Here is a 20,026-nt window from a genome sequence, read left to right as displayed (position 1 = left end):
AGCGGCGGCCCCGGTCGCGACAAGCAGCTCCGACCCGGTGGACAGCGGCGGTCCCGGCCGCGACAAGCAGCTCCGACCCGGTGGACAGAGCGGCGGTCCTGGCCGCGACAAGCAGCTCAAGCAGACTGTCCCGGTCCTCCCTTCACTCTCCCCGGCTATAGAGAGCTTAATCACTGTTCCCGGCTAGAAAGAGCTCCACACCCCGCCTCTCCTCTCTCTATCCACGGCTACACGCCGCCTCTTCTATCGCTGTCCCCGGCTATAGAGAGCTGGCCACCCCGCCTCTCCCTTCACCCTTCTCCGGAGGGTGGAAAAACCCCACTAGATGCGCCACTGAGCAAACAAAGGCCGTTTTGGTATTGCAGCTGCAGGGCCTAATAATAGCACAGCTATAAGAAACAAGAGGAATGGTCAGGGTGTGTGTTGGGGGTTAAGACCTGTCTAAGACTCAATTTTGAGCATATATTTATACAAAAAATATAGTTTTAAAAGCATGGTGTAGGCCCTTTAATGTAATGTTCACAGATACACCCCCGTCCTTCATTCTGGAAACACACGTTGCACTCTGAACTGACAAAATAAAGATTTAGAAGTGAAATCGGAGTAGAGTCAAGGTGGCCGATGCAACAAACTACCACGTCCAATTGCTGTAGCATGAAGCCAGCAAATACAAACAGGAAAAAGAAAATCTCTTGACCATTTTTAAAACATTTTGAACCGATTTTATGTTGTTGTGGTAGTTGCCATGTTTAAAAACTAACTGTAAATCCAAAACCAGGAAATGATTCAATCTCTTCCTCTCACACAAATCCAAAACATGGAAACAAAAAGTTTATATAAACACGGACATACAGTAATTGAAGAGTGAATAGTTTGTGTGGTATGTTCAGAATCTGCAGCAAAATAAAACAAAATAAAAAATGTATAAAATAATAAAATCAAAAAGGATAAAATAAAATAAATGTGTTTAACTGTAAAACGATTGGGATCCTTGCAATTTGCTATACAGTAATGGGAGCTTTTTAAATCAAGTTCATTTTAAGGCCACGTCGTCAAAAGCAGAACGGTTTACCCCTTTGATTTTGAACAGGTTTTTCAATACAATATGCCAAGATGGCCAACAGTTACCCTTACCATATTTTACCCTTTCACACGTATGCTATATTTTGCACCCAACTTTGATACAAGCTCAACATTTTCAATATAATCACCAAGGCTCAAAAGATGTAAATACAGAAAAGTCATGTCAAGGGGAAAGCCATGGCAAGTGAAAGCAGCTTAATTATGTATTGTGATATATTTATATTAACCACTTAAATATACTTTGTTGAGTGGTGTCCCCCAGGAGTCTAATACTAGACCCCTTCTTTTATTCTCTCTAGTCTATACCAAATGTCTTTGCCTAAATTAGCTAACCTACAGTACCAAGCTCATGTTGAGAGATTGTAGAGCTGCTATTTTTGCCGAATGTTTGCCCCAGAATAGGGATGCTAGAGTTTGTGAGGTTAAAAGGGGATATGGGTGGTCACCTCCCTCTGGCCCGTAGGTAGTGAAGCCTCAAAGTGTGTCATGTTTGCATTGATGGAACAAATGACCTGAGCAGTTGTGCCCTGTTGCTTTGGCCTGGTTTTTTCATTCTGTAATTCAGCGCTGAACTGAACACAACAAAGCGGACAGAAAAAAAAAGAAAAAAAGGGTACAAAAGTAGGGTACATTGTTCTGGGTTTGTGTTCAGCGTCCCCACAGCAGTGGTCCAGGGCTGTCAACGACGGATCCCAAAAGCCCTCTTCCCCGTAGGCGTCACAGACCATTTCATCCGTCTGTCCTGGATCTTCTGGAAGATGTTGCCGCCACCCCGCCACTTCTCCTTCTTATGGTTTTTCATTTTTTTTACCTGTTCAAACACAAGTGGGAAACAATAGCAAGACGTTAATTAGAAGGTACCGATCTCAATTTGTTTTGTGTCGATCACTGAACAGCAGAATTAACGTGACCCAACGACCATAACGGTGGTCTGATCCGACTACGACTGACTCATGGTATTCTTGACATTACTGTACTGTACCATTATTCTGCAAAGCAAACGCTAGATATAATTGTGCGGTACTTTTTTGGGTCAACGTTACTTTACTGTTGCATTTAACACATTTTAAAGTAAAATAAATAGCTAAACTGCCTTCACGTCCAGCCGAACATAGCGGTTGGAGAAAAGCGCTACATGGGTAATGATGTTTAACTTAGCACTGAATCAATTATAGAATACGAAACAACAACCGACAGTGTCACCATTCAAAACATCCAACAGCTTTACTGTCAGAAAAACCAAACACAAAACACAATTATATGTAAGTTCTGTAACAATTGAATGGCTTCGCAGAAAATGTTACTAAATGTAAAATAAAGCCATTAAAGGGAAGATGACTGTGGTATGTTCCTTTAATTAAGAAGTGAAATGTCTTGCTGGGCCTTTTTCGTACCTTTCCGCTGTCAAATTCTTCATCCCACTCGTCAATCACAGTGTTATACTTGGCCTGACGGGTATCTTGAACCGAGTCTCTACTGATGGCAGAGGCATCTCCATCCCAAGTCAGGACTGTAACATAAAAAATAAAAAAAAGCATGCATATGAAAACATCTGTAACAGCTACAGCCGAGCGCAGAGTCATGAAAAAGTAGAGTAATGCTGCCAAGAAACCTAGTAATGAATCAACCAAACTTCTGACACTGCTAAAGCTTACATTCAGGGAAGAATTTTGCAGTCGTCATAGCACCACGAACTGCACATCTGCCCCGTCTCAAGGTCTGATTCATAAAAAGATACTGTTCTAAAATTATGAAAGTGTAAACATGCCCACATAGTGAAAATTGCCCTTGTTTTGCATCCGATTTAAATGATTCACATAGCTAGGTATAAATCAGTGGTTCTCAACCAGTGGTCCGCGGTGGGGACCACCAGTGGTCCTTGAGGAGGTTCCAGGTGGTCCCCAGCTAAATGATGGAGAGTTCGTAACTACCTTTATACATATTTAACTCTTGAGTGTAAAATTAAACCAAAAAGACCCTTGCAGGTACATTTGGTTTCATTTTATACTACGCTCTCAAGTGTTACATTATTGATACACATCTGCATTACTTAATTTACAAGAAGTCTACATAAAGAATGTCGAAGAATTGTTATTTTGATCGACGTCGGCCTGTTATCTCTCCTATGGCAAAGGCAAAATCTCAAATGCTGAATAATTAATGGACCTTGATATGAAAGGGGTTGAAAACCACTGGAATAAATGGTGGCTTTGCACATCATTTATTTGTGTGGAGCTGGCATAATGGCCTGGCAAAAAACTCAAAATGGACAATGGACCAATGAACGTAGTAAACAAAATGGATAATTTCACCATAACATATACGTATTTATTTATTTTCTTTAATTTGTTTGTACGTGACTAAAATTCGATTTTTTTTTTGTCACTATGTTTTTTACACATGTGGGAAATTTGTCCTCTGAATTTACCCATCATAATGCTATTATTAGTACCACGCTCGGGGAGCAGTTAGGGATCTTGCTAAGGGACACTTCAACACACAGACCGGGGACGGGGCACAAACAGGGGACCTTCTGATTCTGAGACACATCGGCTATAAGGCCCCCCTGATGAGGCCAGCGACTTTGCAAATGAGGCTCATTTACAAAGGAAGGGTCCTTTTGGCAGCAAATACATAGATATTACCCATGATCTTAAACACTTGCAAATAGCACTGAAGTACAGAAAAGCTGCATTTCACCCTTTACAAGTGCCTTGATAATTACTTTATTTTTGTCTCGTTTTGTGCAGATTTAGCTGTTCAATCCTTCAGCGACTTCGCCCCTCAAGTGTTTTTACCTGTGGCTCCATAGGCCTTATCTGTAGCGTTCTTGAGCAGCTCCTCTACAACACCGCTGCTCTTTTTCCCATCCCAAGCCACGGAGGCCGGGCGAGGAGGAGGCGCATCTCCGGATCCATGGTGATCGGCAGCAGGTGCCTTGCAGCGCTTGTAGCCATCTTTCACCTGGCTATCCCACGCTACTACTGTGACTGGAGAAAGAAAGCACCGTATGAGAGCACCAGCAAGCACAATGTCACAAAAAAAACATGCCATTCTCATAAGCGTATACCTCCTATTCTGTATACGATGCATCGAAATTAATGGACAACCACGAGGGCTGATGAGGGGTCGAGAGATTCATGTAGGGGTGGGCACTGGGCGATATGTAAAAATACAATATCACGGTATTTTCCCAAGCTGTATCACGATACACGATTTTATCACGATTCTTTTTCATGTTGGTTTTTATGGTTATTTTTTCAAGTTACTTAGTTAAACTCTCTGGGTTCCTTTTGGGAGGTCTAAATTTAAAATTTACAAGTGTAACTCTGACAGTATACAAATGAAACCAAATGGACCCTTACTGGGTCCATTTGGTTTCATTTGTATACTGTCAGAGTTAAGTGGAGACCTTGACATTTTAAAGTTTGAGAACTACTGATTTAGACCAAAATGCAGGTTTAAATTGAATTCTGCAATGAATCTCTGTATTAACGATTAAACAGGATTTTTTACAAGGCTCCCTCAACTGTATCAAGATAAATACGATACCTCTGAAAAGGCATATCGTGGAGACATTGTATCGTCTCAGCGATAATTATCACCATATCACCCACCCCTAGGTTCATGGGAGTTTCCGAGAGTCGCTTTGATCAATATGGGTGTGTGTGAAACTGCAGGTTTGGGGTTGGCATGGCAACAAGGACAGTACAGTCCATACTGCAGTCTGCCTGCAGTTTGGATAGGGTACATAATGTATGTGTGGGAGTAGCGCGCGTGCACATGAAACTCACCCGTAGCGTGCCTGCTGGTGCCGTCACTCTCCGTGGCGTTCTTGGTAGGACGGGACTCGGACTCTGTAGGTTCAGGGTCAGCGTTTTGACCATTGGAGATGGAGACGTGCCTGCTTTCCTGACCCACGTTTGCATCCTCTTTTAGCCTCTTCTTTTTCTTCTTCAGTTTCTTTTTCAACTCGATCGAATCTCCAGTGTCGTTGTGAAAGTCCTTCGTCCCAGACCTGCTGCAAGACACATACAGTATAGCAGGGTATGAGACATTGTTATAGAGGGCCACAAATTCAATCCTCACAATAAAAGTTAAAGACAAAGTGATATAATATAACCCACCTTTCTGATAAAGATTGTTGTTTAACTGCATTCAGATCCTCCACCAGTTGCATCTTTTTCCTCTTCTTTTTCTTCTTCAGCAGCAACATAGAGTGCGACCCCTTTTTCTGAGACGCTTCACTCTGCACCGGAACCAACGGGGGACTCCGTGGCCGTGCGCCCTGCGGTTCCAGCAGAGCTGGCCGAGGCTCTGCTTTCGACTGCTCCGAGTGTGCCTCGGAGACGGCCGTCAGGTTCCAGTGCCCACCTTGACACCAGTCGTCCTCCTCCCGAGCAACGGGAGGCGACGGTAGGTGAGACTGCACACACTCCCTCTCCTTTGGCACGCTCTCTCCGTCATTCTCCTCCCTTTTTCTCTTCAGTTTCTTCTTCTTGCGCTTCTTGGGGCTGGCAGGTTCCGTGGAGTCTGCCTCCGCGGCAAGGGCTGTGACTGGCTCCGTGTCGGCTTCGACCTCTGAGTGGCGTCGCTTCTTTTTCTTCTTCTTCCTCTTCTTTTGGCCGGGCATTTGTTCCGATGGGCTGCCGAGGTCCGGTTTCTGGGGACTGGAGCTGGGGTTGCTGGAAGACATGGGGCTCTTTGGAGAGGGACCGTGAAGCCCATTGGTTTTGAGCGAAAGGCTGGTGTTTGGTTTCTGTGGTGCGGCGCTACGGGCTAGTTTCTGAGGGCTCTGTTGTTTGAGGGGTCCATTTAAGACGACATGGGCTGCAGGTGGCGACTGCACTTTGGGTGAATGAAATGGACCAGCTCTGTAGGGGAAAAAAAGACCACCACCACAACAATCCTTTGGTTATAAAGACACGTTTTGTCAAAATCCTGTATTTCAATGTGTAGGGGTAGGGGTGGGCGATATGCAAAAATACAATATCACGATATTTTCCCTAGTTGTATCACGATTTCATCATGATTATTTTTCACGTTGGTTTTTATAGTTATTTTTCAAGTTACTTGACAAAAACTAGACTGTCTGGGTTCCTTTTGGGAGGTCTAAACTGAACTTTACAAGTATGTAACTCTGACAGTATACAAATGAAACCAAATGGACCCTACGGGTCCATTTGGTTTCATTTGTATACTGACAGAGTTAACTGGAGACCTTGACATTTGAAAGTTTGAGAACTGATGAGTTTGACCAAAATGCAGGTTTAAATTGAATTCTGCAATGAATCTCTGTATTAACGATTAAACAGGATTTTTCACAAGGCTCCCTCAATTGTATCACGATATATACGATACCTGTGAAAAGGCATATCGTGGAGATATTGTATCGTGGAGACATTGTATCGTCTCAACGATAATTATCACCATATCGCCCACCCCTAATAGTCCGAATTCTTTTTCCCCCCGGTGTGTGCATTACCTACCTGTGTGTGTGAGTGGGTGAGGCAGAGGTGAGGGGATGAGGATGATGCATGGGATCACTGGGAGGCTGGCATAGCAGAGGGGGTGGAGCATCAGTGCTGCTCGGACTCCTGCTGCGACTGGCCTGCAGTTATCGACATAAATAAAAACTTGGTGGTCTAAAGAAAATACCCATGAATGTGACAAAAACAAATAAGGAAAAGGAAATAAAAACAAGGGCAAAATGAGGGAAAGGGACCCATTGAGAGAAGGTGGCAGGAAATGACGGAAGGAAAACAAATAAGGGGGGAGGAAGGGGGCATGGCAGAGAAGAATTAGAAATGGTTAGAAAGAAAGAAACTAAAAGTAAACGAAGACAAAGAAATTCTAAACGACAAGCACGTATAGGTGGTTGATTAGACAGGAAACAAGGTAAATCGGCACTCGTTACAGTGCATATTGTGATTCGTTTAAAGCCAATCATCTGGCACCATGATCCTACCTATGGAAATCAATGGTCATATCGAGGGATTAGCAGTGTGGGTGCAGGGAAACAGGGAACCAAGACAACCAAGAGGGGGAAAGAAGTGGCAGAGTCGCTGCGGAATCATGGGAACGATGTTCACCTTCTTGGCCGACAGGGCCAGTTTCTTGGCGGGCGGGGGCGACATAGCACTGGCCGACTCGGAGGTGATGTTGCCGAGCACCGGGGGTTTTAGCTTGACCGTCTTCTGCTCGTCCGTGCCCTGAATGCGATCCATGCTCTTGGCCGGAGAAGCCAGGCCATTGGACACTTTCTTAGGAGTGGAGGGAGTTGACCCAACCGGAGCACTTTTAGGACCAATAGAATCCTGGACAATGAAATAAAACAAGGACATCGTTACCTTCAGTGGTGGAAAATGTACTCAAATGTTTTACTTAGGTAAAAGTATCAATACTGCAATGTAGAAACACTGTTAAACAAGTTAAAGGAATTCTAAATTTACGTACAACATACTTTTGCACTTATCAAAATGTACTTACAAGTACCAAAAGTAGTAAACATCTTTTGAAAATTGCAGATCTACAACCTCACAATGCGTAGCATTTTTAGAGCGGCTATTGTCAAATGGCCTAAATGTATATAGGGCTGAAGTGGTTGATGTATGTTTTGTAATAATCATCAAAATCTACAAAGTAACTAGCAGTAACTAAAGATTTCAAATAATTGTAATGGAGTACAATATTTGCCTTTGAGATGTAGTGAAGTAGAAGTAAAAGTACAGAAAATTGGAAATACTCCAGTAGTAAAAGTAAAAATCACACCCGTGTGAAGTGGAGCTGTGTGTGTGTGTGTGTGTGTGTGTGTGTGTGTGTAGATCATGTGTACCGATTTTTGTGACATTTGAAGAAAATATGTAGGAAAAGGAGCAAAAAGTGTGTTTTGGAGAAAATTCAAGATGGCGGAAAATCTATCCTGGCGCAAATGGGCGTGGCCTATATGGGGAGATGCGTCTTGACCCAAGGAATCCAGGAAAAAAAGAATTTTAATTTTCCGATCCACGGTTCAAGAGTTACGGGGCAAAACGTAAAGTGGGCCGTTATAGCGCCACCATGAGGCCGAGTGATGTAATTATTTTTCGATTCATTCTTAAAATCATTATGAATCTCCTCTCCGAGGTTTGAAACTGTAGCTCCTATGGTTTACGAGAGAAAAATACTTGAAAGTGATTTCTTGCATTGTCCCATTATAAGTCAATGGGGACAATTAAGCGTCGTTTTTTGCCGATTACGTCGGCATGGTAAGGCGGACCGGAACGAAAGGTAATAGAACACCATTCCCGGCCGAGCCGCACATTTTGATGTATATATTGCGCGAGTGGCGTAAATGGTGCGGCACTAGTTACGCGCCGAAGTCAGGCTACATACACACACACAGACACACACACACAGACCCACACAGCCACGTATAGGGAGCCTGTGTTTCACACAGCTCCAAAAATACCTCAAAATTGTACTTAATTAAATGTGCTTTGTTATTTTACACCACTAGTTAACTTCCAAGCATATGCGTTGTCATGAACAGGTGCAAATATAATAATAATAATAATTGTGTGGCTATGAGCAAAAATGGCATTTGGTGTTTCCGTTACCTTGGAGTCTGTAGTGTCAGCTGAGGAAGAGTCTGACAGAGACTTGGCTGAGGTAGATGTTGCCATGCCCCTTCCCTCGCTGCTGTGCCGCTTGTCCCCCTCAGACCTGCCCAGGCCGTTGGAGGGTGCCGGGGTGCTGCAGCGTGACTGCGCCTGGCCCTGGGGAGAGGGCTTCTTCAGCTTCTTGAAAGGTTCATCGATCATGGTGGGCCCGCTTGGCAGCTTCGGGGGGCCGTGGGAAGAGGAGGTCCCGTTGGAAAGTTTGGGCTGCGGCTGGGGGCCTACGCCATTCCTCGAAATGGCCAGACCCAATCCTCCGTCCATGGATTGGATTTTACGCAGCTGAGCAGGCTCAAGTTTCTGCGGAGATTAATTGAATCCATATTTAGGTTATGGTCATTTAAGGTTGAGTGGAAAATGTATGGTTGTTGAACAAAATACACATTTTCTTTTAGCCCATTTAGGCCTAGGATTATTGACTGCTTTAACTATTGAAAAATAGCAGATATACAAGCTCACAGCGCGGCACCGAGTGCCGCGCTGCGAGCTTGTAGATCTGCTATTTTTGAAAAATCATGATTTTTCTTTGCAAGTCTTTGAATATATCTATTTAAAAGCGAACATTTGTAACTCAAATATTTGCTTCTGGGGGTTCCCTGGAACAACATATTTTGAGATGGGGGTCCGTGGCTAAATACCTGTAATTTTGGGGGTCCTTGACATGAAAAAGTTTGAGAACCACTGATTTAGAGGAAGGATTTAGAAGTCGGGTCAAAGATCGGGTCAAAGATATTCAAAGACTTGCACTCATTTTCACGATTTTTCAAAAATAGCAGATCTACAAGCTTGCAGCGCGGCACTCGGTGCCGCGCTGTGAGCTTGTATATCTGCTATTTTTCTAAAGTTAAAGCATAAAATAATGGTTAAAGTGGTTAAAATCTAACGCGACTCGGGCGCGTTCCAGGTATTTGAGAGTTTAAGGATCATACTGGTGTCAATAAGTGTCATGGCAACTTCAGCTCCATACTGTATCATACATACAACACGATGCATTGTGCGCTTGTAGACTTGCTTTTTTTGGCCAAATGTTGGCGCCTGAATAGGGGCGCTACGGTTAACATAGTTAAAGACAAATGGCTGTGTCTGTTGCATACCTTTCTGATTTGCGGGGAAGACAGAGGCCCATTCAAGTTGGTCTTCTTTATCTGCTCAGATGAAATACTGTTCTTGCCAGGATGCACCATTCCCTGCTTGCAAGGCAGCCCATCCACATTCTTCTTGGTATCTGGGATCCTTTCAAAAACACAAATAATGTTTTATACACTGAAATGTCCAGGAGCAATGGTTTGTGACCTCTTGTAAATATGGTCACTCACAGCTTACCTCAGGTAGAAGAGGACATAGGCCTGCTGGTTCAGCACCACTTTGATATTACTGGAGTGCACCATTGAATCATTCATCTGGTACCACTGTCCGTTGCTTGCCTATGAGGAGAAAGAAACATTTAATATGGTTTCAGAGAACTTGTCTTGAAAACAGTTACATTAACCATTTAAACACTATACACATTTTCTCCCCGTACAACAAATCTCTTTGCCGAAAATAGCCAATCTACAAGCTGACAACATAAAACCACAATGGAAACAAGTCCCCCTGTTTTATTTTGTTTTTTGCCAAAATGTCTGACTGTACCAGCCGTTTATATTTCTGTGACAACAAGTATTCAATCAATCACATTGTGAGCTAGTAGATCTAACAGGGGAAAAATTGCAATGTTTCTTTACCTTGACATAACAATAATAGTGACCAGCGTGACAGCTGTAGCCAGAGTGAACCAGAACAGCATAAAGGCCATACATAACGGGATCGCCTGAGCTCTGTGACATGTAGGGACGAATGTTCAGGAATTCTGGGTAGCCAACCTCCTAGGTGGGGGGGGGGAACAATAAAACAAACAAAATAAATAAATGTGAGAAGCACTGACATTGAACTGCAGCAGCATTTTAAAAGCACAGGCAGCCTTTTAAAAGAACAGGCATTGACAGCGCTTGTGTTTACCTTCGTTATTTTCCCCCCGCTGAAGTTGGCGAACCTCTTGAGAGACAGGGTCAGTACATTAGACGTTCTATGGACCGTGAAGCGTTTAGTGGCCGGCACTTTCTTCTTGCACCTGGAAAACGGGAGAGAAAGAGATGTACTCTCAACGCAAGACGCTTGCCAATTTGTTTTGGTCTTCTGGCCACGGAGGTCGAGACAAATAAAAAATAAAGTCATTATTCAGGGCCTACTGATCTTTCTTGAAAATGTAAGATTTGAGTGAAGTCTGATGGGATAGTGTTTTCTGCAGGGGATTCAGTCTGAGTGTATTAAAGGGTGCGTTCGGAAATGCGCACCGGGTGTGTGCTCAGTGTAGTGAGTGCCTAAACCTAACCCTAACCCTAAACTCAGTAAAACTATGCCTAAATCTAACCCTAACCCTAACCTTAACCTCAGTAAAACTATGCCTAAACCTAACCCCTAACCCTAACCACACCCGGTGCGCATTTCCGAACGCACCCTTTGATACACTCGGACTGAATCACCTGCAGAAAACACTCTCCCGAAGTCTGTTAGGCCATTGGTTTTCAAAGTGGGATCCGGGGACCACAAGCGGTCCTTGAGGGGGGTTCCATGGGGTCAAGCTTACAGCTTGCATATCTGCCATTTTTGAAAGGCCACTTACTTGGCACACATGTAGGCGTTCTCTCCGCTCAAAACGTCTGGCTTAACAAACAGCTCCAAGGCTCGCACAATGTTTGCCGCTTGCTGAAAGACAGGAAGAGGTCAGGAGAGATAATCAATATAACAGAACTTAGTTGAGAAAGTAAACCCATTACCATGCATGGCGTGTATTTAGACCTCAATCAAACATACCCGAATCTCAACAGCAATGTCCAGGTACGGATCATATGTATCCGACACACTTTTGCAAATCGAACACTTGACTGAAAGGAGAAAATGGGCATTGGTGTTATTGCATTTAATAGCTGTCACCAAAGCAATACCAGGTGATAGTTACAATTGGATAAAATGCACATTATACAAAGTTCCTATAATAATGAAATTGCAGACTTCTAGAAGCAATTACTTTTACGTTCTTACCTCGTGACCTCAGATACCCTCCAAAGATTTGGTGGACCAATGTAGTGGCCTGGGTCTGCCTGTCAAGCCTGAAAGAAGGAAACTTGCTAAACAATATTCAAACAAAACATTGGTTGTGTTGTTGCAACTGCATAATCATCACACAGGGAAATCGTTCTTACTTGGGATAACCATTTAGACAGGCCTTCTGCATAGCGTCAATGGTGTACCGCAAAAACTCATGGGCATCCTCTTGACTCCCAAAGCGAAAATGTCTGGCAATTTCTGTTAAAAAAGAAAATAAAGATTGCATGTTAGACACTCATAGGACCCTTGATTCCAACTCCTAACAGGGAAAACTGTAAATTGTGAGCTGGCAGAAGTATAACGTAATCACCACTATCGCTGTACATCCACCACATAATATCCCAGAGTAGTTAATGAGTCACTGCAGAGCGGGAAAGAGGAAATGATATAACATGAACAGACGTGTGAGGGATCAAAATGAAGCCAACTCAGGAGATTTACGATACAATTCAGGAAAATAGTAGCCCCCCAAAAAATATTGGGGGGATTTTTCCTGTATAGTATAGTGTATAGTAAGTGAACGGGACCCAAACTTTCAGGAGGTGTCAAAGATTCTCCTAGGGATAATTTAGAATTTCAAACTTTGTTAGATGTGTTACCAGACACCTTTACACACACATTGGTGAAGAAATGTCTTGGTAAGGACTTTATTCCCAGATTTTAATTAATATCCTCTGACTATTAGAAAAACATGTCCATTAGCCCGCGTCTTCATAATGAAGAATCGCTCACGTCTGCGAGGGGGCCGGAAATGTTTCTGTGCTAAGGCTCGTCCTCACAGTCTGCAGTCACAAGGAGACAGAGGGCATTGGAACAAGGGAGGGAGGGAGCGAGCGAGGGAGTAAGGGAGAAAACAAAGGAGGAGGAGGAGAGATGATTGCTGCAGTACATGAGGAGCGAGGCAGGAGGGAGGAAAGCAAAAAGTGCGGGCCGTGGGGTAGTTTCCCGTGAGATTGCAGACAAGAGTGGTACTTCTCTTCCGTCAAGGTCCAGCTTGCACAACTCATCCCCATTTGTTCTGTAGCCGTTAATTCAGAGGCTGCAGTCTCACAGGGGGCACTTCAGCCACTATAGCCCACGTCACTGGGACACCTCTATACTAGCCAGTGTTGAATCATCATGCTCAATTCTGCCGGAGTAGCCTCCGTCATCCTTTAGCGTCACTCAGTGGACAATTCTCCGCTCTACGGTTTGAGGGTTGTCTATAATTTAAACGCAAACTTCCCATGCACAATTTAGGCATTTAGCAGAAGCCTTCTTATCCAGAGCTATTTGCTAAGTGCAGGGTTAGTGTAAGCATCATGAACCCCAGTAAACCTACAGGGCACAAGTGATGGAGGAATTTAAATGGTACAAACTAACTAGGATAACAAGTAAACATCATACTACCTAGCATCTTTATAAACAGTCAACAAAGGAGTTATGCATATGAACAGCAATTATGAACATTACAGAGCAGTCTTACTTTTCAGATCTCTGATGAAAGAGACTGGCTTGATAGCGTTGCCCGTGTTGGCGAAGGCCTGAATGATGTGGTTCTGCATTATACAGATCATACAGAAGCCTGACTGGTGACCTGAAAGGTTGACCACAACAAAGCCATAAAAGATTAGACCACCGAGCGAGTCAAGAGGTTAAAATGTGAAGAATTCCACACAGCATCCAGGAATCGTGTACTACTCACAGGCACGGCTGTGCTCCTTTGAGAGTAGGTAGTTGGCAAGCGGTGGGGTGTAAGTGAGACACTGCACAGTTGAGTTAAGGAAGCAAGTGTTTCCCAGGTTGTGGAGACCCGCTCCTACCCTGTACAGACGCTCCCATTTCAGGGTAAGTTTGTTCCCTTGGAAGAGCAGTTTCTGTGGGGCAGGGATGCCGTCGCTCTGGCCCCCGTTCAGGTTCTCTGAAACTGAAAGGAGATACTATGACAGCTAGGGATGGGACGATAAGCGATGTTATCGTCTATCGTGATAAAAAAACACTCACAATAATCGTTATCGTGGAGATTCAATTTATCGTGATATCGTCCTCGGTCATGCACTGGGTTCAATTCACTTTATTTGCCGAGCTGCATATCCGCTACCACTTAAAACCCTCTATTGGTAAAAGGTAGTTATAATATACGTACTTGATACCGTCTTTATTTCACTCTCTCAAATGTCTTTGCCAAAAAATAGCTGATCTACAAGCTTGTAGATCTGCTATTTTTGGGGGAAAATGTTCAGTTTTTTGGAAAATCTTTGTAAAATGTTCCGCCCCAGGATAATGGATTTTGATTATCGCGATATCGTAAATCGCTATTTCTTTTGTCACAATAATCATGATATGAAATGTTCATATCGTCCCATCCCTATGTACAGCTAGCTGGATGAAGTTTTGAAACAACAAACAGCCATCAAAAAGAGAATAAAAAAGACAATGGTGTTATAGCAAATTGAAAAGGTTTCTCTAAAATCCAGCCTACCACTGTCCACCTCTGTGTGAAAGGTTTTCTTACCTTGTCTCTTTATCTGGGCTGGCTCTGTAGTTCTTTGTCCAGTGGCCCCCTCATTCCTTGGATTGAGGAGGAAATACTTGGTTTTCAGCCCATCTAGTTGATAGGAAAACCCCTTGGTGGCAGGCTCAAACTCGATCTTCTGCAAAAGGACCTTCTTGGCAGAGGAGGCCAACAGTTTGTTGAGGTCGCTCTCATCACCCGTGTCCTTGCGCCCAGGTTTCAGGGCCTCCTTGAGTTTATCCACTATTGGCATTGTTGGAACATCACTGTGGGAAACAGATCGGAAGATAGATTGTATGTCAGAGCTAGGGTTCAAACGGTCTGTAGAATAATCTATTGACAGGAAATTCGAATTGGTTCAGGTTCAGCGATGTAAAATATTACTGATGAGTGCTAGTTATAACTTTCTTTGTTCCATATTTTAAAAGGTGCAGCCATAGTTATCTAATAATCAGAATGTCAGCTCACTAGTCCAGTGCGTATCCCGCCCACCCATGTCTGTGTGTCGAAGTGTCCCTGAGCAATTCAATTAACCTCCAACAGCCTCCCTGTGAAGTGAACGGTCATCATGACTAACTGACCATCTGAGCAGCCATTGTCTGGGTGAAGCTGAAAGTGAATTTCCAAAGGGAATAACAAAGATCTACAAATAAAATAAATGTGTTTATGCTGCTATGTCCGTTTGGTGTTTATGTTCATGTATAATGAAGTGTCAGAGCTTTATATTATAACCATATTCCAAGAGCACTAAGCACATCTGAGGAGTTAATGTAGCTGGCTCTTGGCAGACGTTCTACTTCCTACAGTTACGCAAGACAACAGGCGGCAGACAAACTATGTTAGAAATGTGTGCCTATCAGAAACTAAGCAATTAAGACAGACAGTATAAGATAGAAGCAGCTGCTATTACTGTAAGGTCATGATCTGTACTTACTACTTACTTTCCTCTCTTTTACTGCCATCTGCATCTGACAACTGTCTAGATAAATTAACACCCGTTCTCCCATTAAACTTTACACAAATGTACTAATCAGCAGGACACTTTGGAGGCCTGTACTGCTCCTACAGTATACAGTATGGTACTGCCCCTGTACCATACTGTGGAGATAACAGTCTGTTCTACAACACTGTTCCATAATGCTATCTGGGTGGCGATTGCGAGTGAATGATTTCTCATGTCATTTATGGCAAACATTAACGAACAGGCAAGATCATGTGTAACAATTTAAATGTTAGCCATGAAGTGAGCGCAGATTAAAATTGTTTGATCTGGACTTAACCCCAACACTGGTCCCCTAAAAGTCCTAAATACCCAGCTAGAATATATTATCTGGATGCTGAGCTATTTTGGTTGTAGACGCTGAAATAACTCTGTACAGTGCATTTCTGTGCAGTCCAGTGAAAAATGCGACCGGGTCATGATAAAATAGGACAGAGAATGCCCTTTCTCCGCAATACACTACCGGTATATACTGTAAGTCAACTTCACTCCACGTCCACATACATACATACAGGCATGCGTATTTACATACAGTACAAAGTCATTTTGTAGCTCTGTATTAAATAAAATATGTAATTCTCTTCAATGTATTACGTTTATTCCTTACCTACTAGATACACATTGATTTTGCAGTTCTTTTTTGTACTGGCCTTGGCCTATAACATGACAATGCCTGGCAAAACAGTAAATACCTCAAGACTCTAGAATGGCTGGAATGGCTCATATGAAAATGAAACGTAAATTGATACATAATATACAATTAATAAGCACCGCTAACAGAGACCATAAGTATCAATCTCACCAGAGTGGGCAGTGATATCATAGGGAGGGAGGGCTGATCATGCATTACATGCACAAGGTCACGCTAACCTTCATGTGCTGCTGATAGTGATACAATTAAGCGTGATGACAAAGCCCACAAGCTCACTTCCACTGCAGATTCAGAATGGTGGACAAAGCAGGAATATTCCGTTTATACAGCAGAGCAGACTATTCAAATAGATTACCCTGCTTTTTTTTAAAGAACGTTAGACCATCCTTTTGTGTGTTTCTCCTCACACCTTAACTAATATCCATGATAGTACATCATGTACAGAGTCAGACTGGTATACATATGCTGCTGTGCTCAAGCCTCATGCACCTTTATCTTATCTCACGTACCACGTGTAAAAATGTGTAAATAATTGTATTTATTTTCTTTGATTGATCTCTCTTCCCCCTTGCCCCCCCCCCCCCCCTTGCACAAAACAGACCCACCTGTGATGTGACAATAAAGCCAATTCTCATCCTACACTACAGGATTTGACTTAGACCAAGAAGCAGCCACGGTCTGCTATAAGCGCATGTATTACTATTTATTATTATTTATTTATTTTTAAAGATTTGTTTCGCGGCTTTTATGCCTTTATTGATAGGACAGTCGATTGACAGAAAATGGGGGAGAGATGGGGAGTGACATGCGGCAAAGGTCGTCCGGATCGGGAAGCGAACCGGCGACGCCGCCAGCCAGGTATCCAACTATCCATAATAATTATTACAGGTAGTTACCTACTTTATCCCGAGGGGGAAATTAAGTATTTTCAGCCCAACTCAGCTGATTCCTGCCCACAAGGAGCGTGTGAGTTAGGGGTTAAGAGTCTTGCTCAGGGACACACATCGACATTGCTAACCTGGCCTGGAATTGAACCAGGGACAACCAGGGGCTCAGGTTCCGTATGTTTTCTCATGCCAATAAAGCTCCTTTGAATTGAATTGGTTCCCCAGGCAGGCTCCCTAACCAATGCCTAAGTGGTATGCGCCCGGACCAGTAGGCCAGCCGGCGCCCCCCAATGTATTACTATTTCATTTAGGAAGACTCTACACATAGACAAAGTAAAATGTGAGAGAAGTCCTGGGGTCTCTCACACTGGCCATTGACCCTTTAGCAGCCCCCAGAGGTTGTGCTGTTCATGGCAATTCAACCCTCTAAATTTGGAGTTATCTTGTGCGAAAAGTGTACATTATGATCCAAGCGTAGCTCTAGAGGAGAGTCCATAGGGTCACAAAGATCTGTACAATTCATCCCTCCGAGGACCTGACCATGAACATTGCACAGCAAATTAAAGCAGTGGAACATTTTTTCTTTTAGATATACCTCTGTTTGGGACCAGTGTTGGACAGACAGACACTGCTGTCCTTGGAGCCCTGGGGTCGGCGGGGCTAAACTGTCCATCTTAAGTGGGGGTAGATTGCAAGTTCAATACGAGGCAAAGTTATTTGTTGTGTTCATATCATTGTGGGCAATATTGAGCTTAAATAAAACCGTTAAGATGGATTCTGTGGCACGGTTACACAAGATAAGATTTCTTCCTTCAGATCAGCAAAGTAAGTCAGCTATTTTCTTTTTTATTATTATTTATTTACAAGAATTGCTGACATGACCTGAACTTTTCAGATTATATAAAGACATTTCAGCTAAGTTAGTAAGCTACCATACAATTGATGATAAGCAGCTGTAGCTGTAAGCTAGGACCTAAAATACAACAGCAGCATCATAGCTGAGGTTTAGTACCAATCTTTACCAAAAACTCAAGCAGCACTGCAGCAGCTTAGCTGATTCCAGAGAGAGAATTGCTCAGGCCTCACAGACTTGAGGCAGACAGTATTTTAAGCATATCACAGAGGTATACCCAGCATTGGGTCACTATCTTCCAACTGACGTGCCTTCAGCTCATTCTCATTGCATTTTAAACTTTTGTCTGATATCATTGGAGTAGAATGTTTTATGTCTGAACATAGCCTTGGATTTCGCATATACTGTATATCTTAGATACAAACGTAAAAGTCAGACTCAAAAAAATTGTAGACTTGATCCAAGGCTAGCCTATAGATTACAGCAAATGTCCCTTTAAGGTGGAGTGACGGCTTTATCTGACCACAGGGGGCTGCCCCAGACAACAATGGCCTTGTTGGCCTGCCTGTACATTTAATTGTACTTGTACCTCTGTCAGCGAGCAAGAAACTGACAATGCACACAATAATGGCTTAATATCCATAAAGTCATCAATATCTTCTTATGACAATTCCAAGGAATTTGTACTTTCTTAATTTCAAGATATGAATTACCAATAATACTCCAATCTGGGTGACTTGGCTTTCTAACTAAATGTTGTCGTGGAATAGCTACAATGGCTTTATATCTATATGTAAAACGACTGAGTTAAATTCAGCATTACTTTGGAATACTCTCCTCTCCTCTAAAAAACGGAACGTAGCCACGTGGCAAGTGAGTTATTAGTATGTTGGCATATTGACTGTACTAGCCTTATTTGACATGCCTAGGCCCTCAACACACAATCTGTTAATGACAACAACTCCACTAGGAGTTGAATCAGTTGCTGTAAATCCGAACCGTGTTTTATTACTATCACTATGTATTATTGACTCACTGTACAAGTCATGTTTACGTATGTTGTAGACAAGGGAAATAAAGAACGATCGCTCAGCTTTTCAGACACAATTAGACAACACCAACTATTAATGTCGTATTGTTATTCGTCCAGATATAACGGTCAGTTAGCTTAGATCGGATCAAAGAATGCATGTCTCCCCCCAAACCTAAATGTCCCCCATGCGGTGTGCAGCTGAGCCACCAAACTGTGGACTGGACTCTGCTGCTCTACTGGGCCGGGAGTGTAGTGTGTACAGTGGCGTAAAGTAACTGAGTACATTTACTCAAGTACTACTATTATTATTATTGCAAAACACATTATCCACTTCAGCCCTAATACATGTCGGCCATTTGAAAAAAGACGATCTACATGCTACGAGCTTGTAGATCTGCTATAAAGGTGTGAAATGGGACAATCTGTGTAATGAGTACTACTCTCTACTTTTGGTATTTTAAGTACATTTTTTTTACACCAATACCTTTGTAATTTTACCCAAGTAGATTTAAAATTCGGGACTTTTACTTGTAACAGTATTTCTAAATTGGAGTGTATTGATACTTTTACAATAGTAAAACATTGGAGTACTTTGCCAGCACCACTGTAGTGTAGTGTAGTCATCGCTGACGACAGTGTGTGGCAGGCTGCTAGCCATGTTGCTAACGACACCAGCAACAGCAGCAGGCAAAACGACATTACCTGACAACCGAATTACAAACGCCACCGCATCTCAGAGTATCAAAAACATCGTTCGGTCTTCGCTTGTTCGATAACGTCGCGACGCCGCTCTCTAGAACATCTGCTGTCTGTCGCCACTAAAAGGTCCCCTTCTTCTTTGACGTTAGCGATGTGTGTTAGCCCCAGCGTGCTAACGTGGCGACAGCCTCTGGTTAGCCTGCCCAGCTGCCCTGCCCTGCAACGAGGGCTATTAAACGTGCCTTTTTCTACTGTTAACCGTCAATATGTTCATGTATTAACCTCAAAACGGCGGTTAAAACGACACAATCCTCTCACCTTTGCGTTAAAAGGTCCAGGGAGAATCAGTGGAGTAATAAAGACGCTTGGTAGAATCCTGCTCTCGTCGCTTTTTCGCCCATGCTGCATTATGAGAGGGCGTGTACCACGGGGGGTGACGTCACCACGGGGGGGGGGGGATGACGGACAACGCGTCCGCCAATCACATTGGCTGGATGGTTTCTTGACGCACGAGAACGAC

General features: G+C 43.2%; 1 protein-coding gene across 3 annotated transcripts; it reads right to left on the bottom strand.

The window, feature by feature from the left end:
* Positions 1–492: 492 nt before the first annotated feature.
* usp36 (ubiquitin specific peptidase 36) lies at positions 493–19,905 on the bottom strand. Of its 3 annotated transcripts, none has more exons than XM_080723666.1 (20): positions 19,825–19,905; positions 14,383–14,648; positions 13,573–13,794; positions 13,354–13,464; positions 11,984–12,086; positions 11,823–11,890; positions 11,595–11,665; positions 11,404–11,486; positions 10,740–10,851; positions 10,466–10,606; positions 10,065–10,165; positions 9,836–9,974; positions 8,682–9,041; positions 7,176–7,400; positions 6,573–6,694; positions 5,211–5,957; positions 4,878–5,104; positions 3,882–4,073; positions 2,478–2,593; positions 493–1,894 (listed from the first exon to the last, which is right to left on the bottom strand). In XM_080723666.1, exons 2-20 carry the CDS (start codon positions 14,633–14,635, stop codon positions 1,763–1,765), a joined length of 3,525 nt encoding a protein of 1,174 aa, XP_080579792.1. In that variant the 5' UTR covers positions 14,636–14,648; positions 19,825–19,905; the 3' UTR covers positions 493–1,762. The 3 variants fall into 3 exon arrangements, with proteins under 3 accessions (XP_080579792.1, XP_080579793.1, XP_080579794.1); XM_080723667.1 differs by having other exon boundaries at positions 4,878–5,101; XM_080723668.1 differs by lacking the exon at positions 493–1,894 and adding an exon at positions 2,739–2,802 and having other exon boundaries at positions 2,475–2,593.
* Positions 19,906–20,026: the final 121 nt, after the last annotated feature.

This window comes from Nannobrachium achirus, assembly GCF_963921795.1.
Source record: "Nannobrachium achirus genome assembly, chromosome: 4".
Classification (NCBI taxonomy): Eukaryota; Metazoa; Chordata; class Actinopteri; order Myctophiformes; family Myctophidae; genus Nannobrachium; species Nannobrachium achirus.
Note: the sequence above shows the minus strand (reverse complement) of the source record. Positions and strands in the feature narration are given on the sequence as shown.

Excerpts from the sequence above, each read along its gene's own strand:
- usp36 (XM_080723666.1), bottom strand. The coding sequence starts at position 14,635 with ATGCCAATAGTGGATAAACTCAAGGAGGCCCTGAAACCTGGGCGCAAG. Across the intron at positions 11,891-11,983 it reads TGTCTAAATGGTTATCCCAA|GCTTGACAGGCAGACCCAGG; the intron begins GTAAGAACGATT and ends TCCTTCTTTCAG. Across the intron at positions 5,105-5,210 it reads CAACAATCTTTATCAGAAAG|CAGGTCTGGGACGAAGGACT; the intron begins GTGGGTTATATT and ends TGTGTCTTGCAG.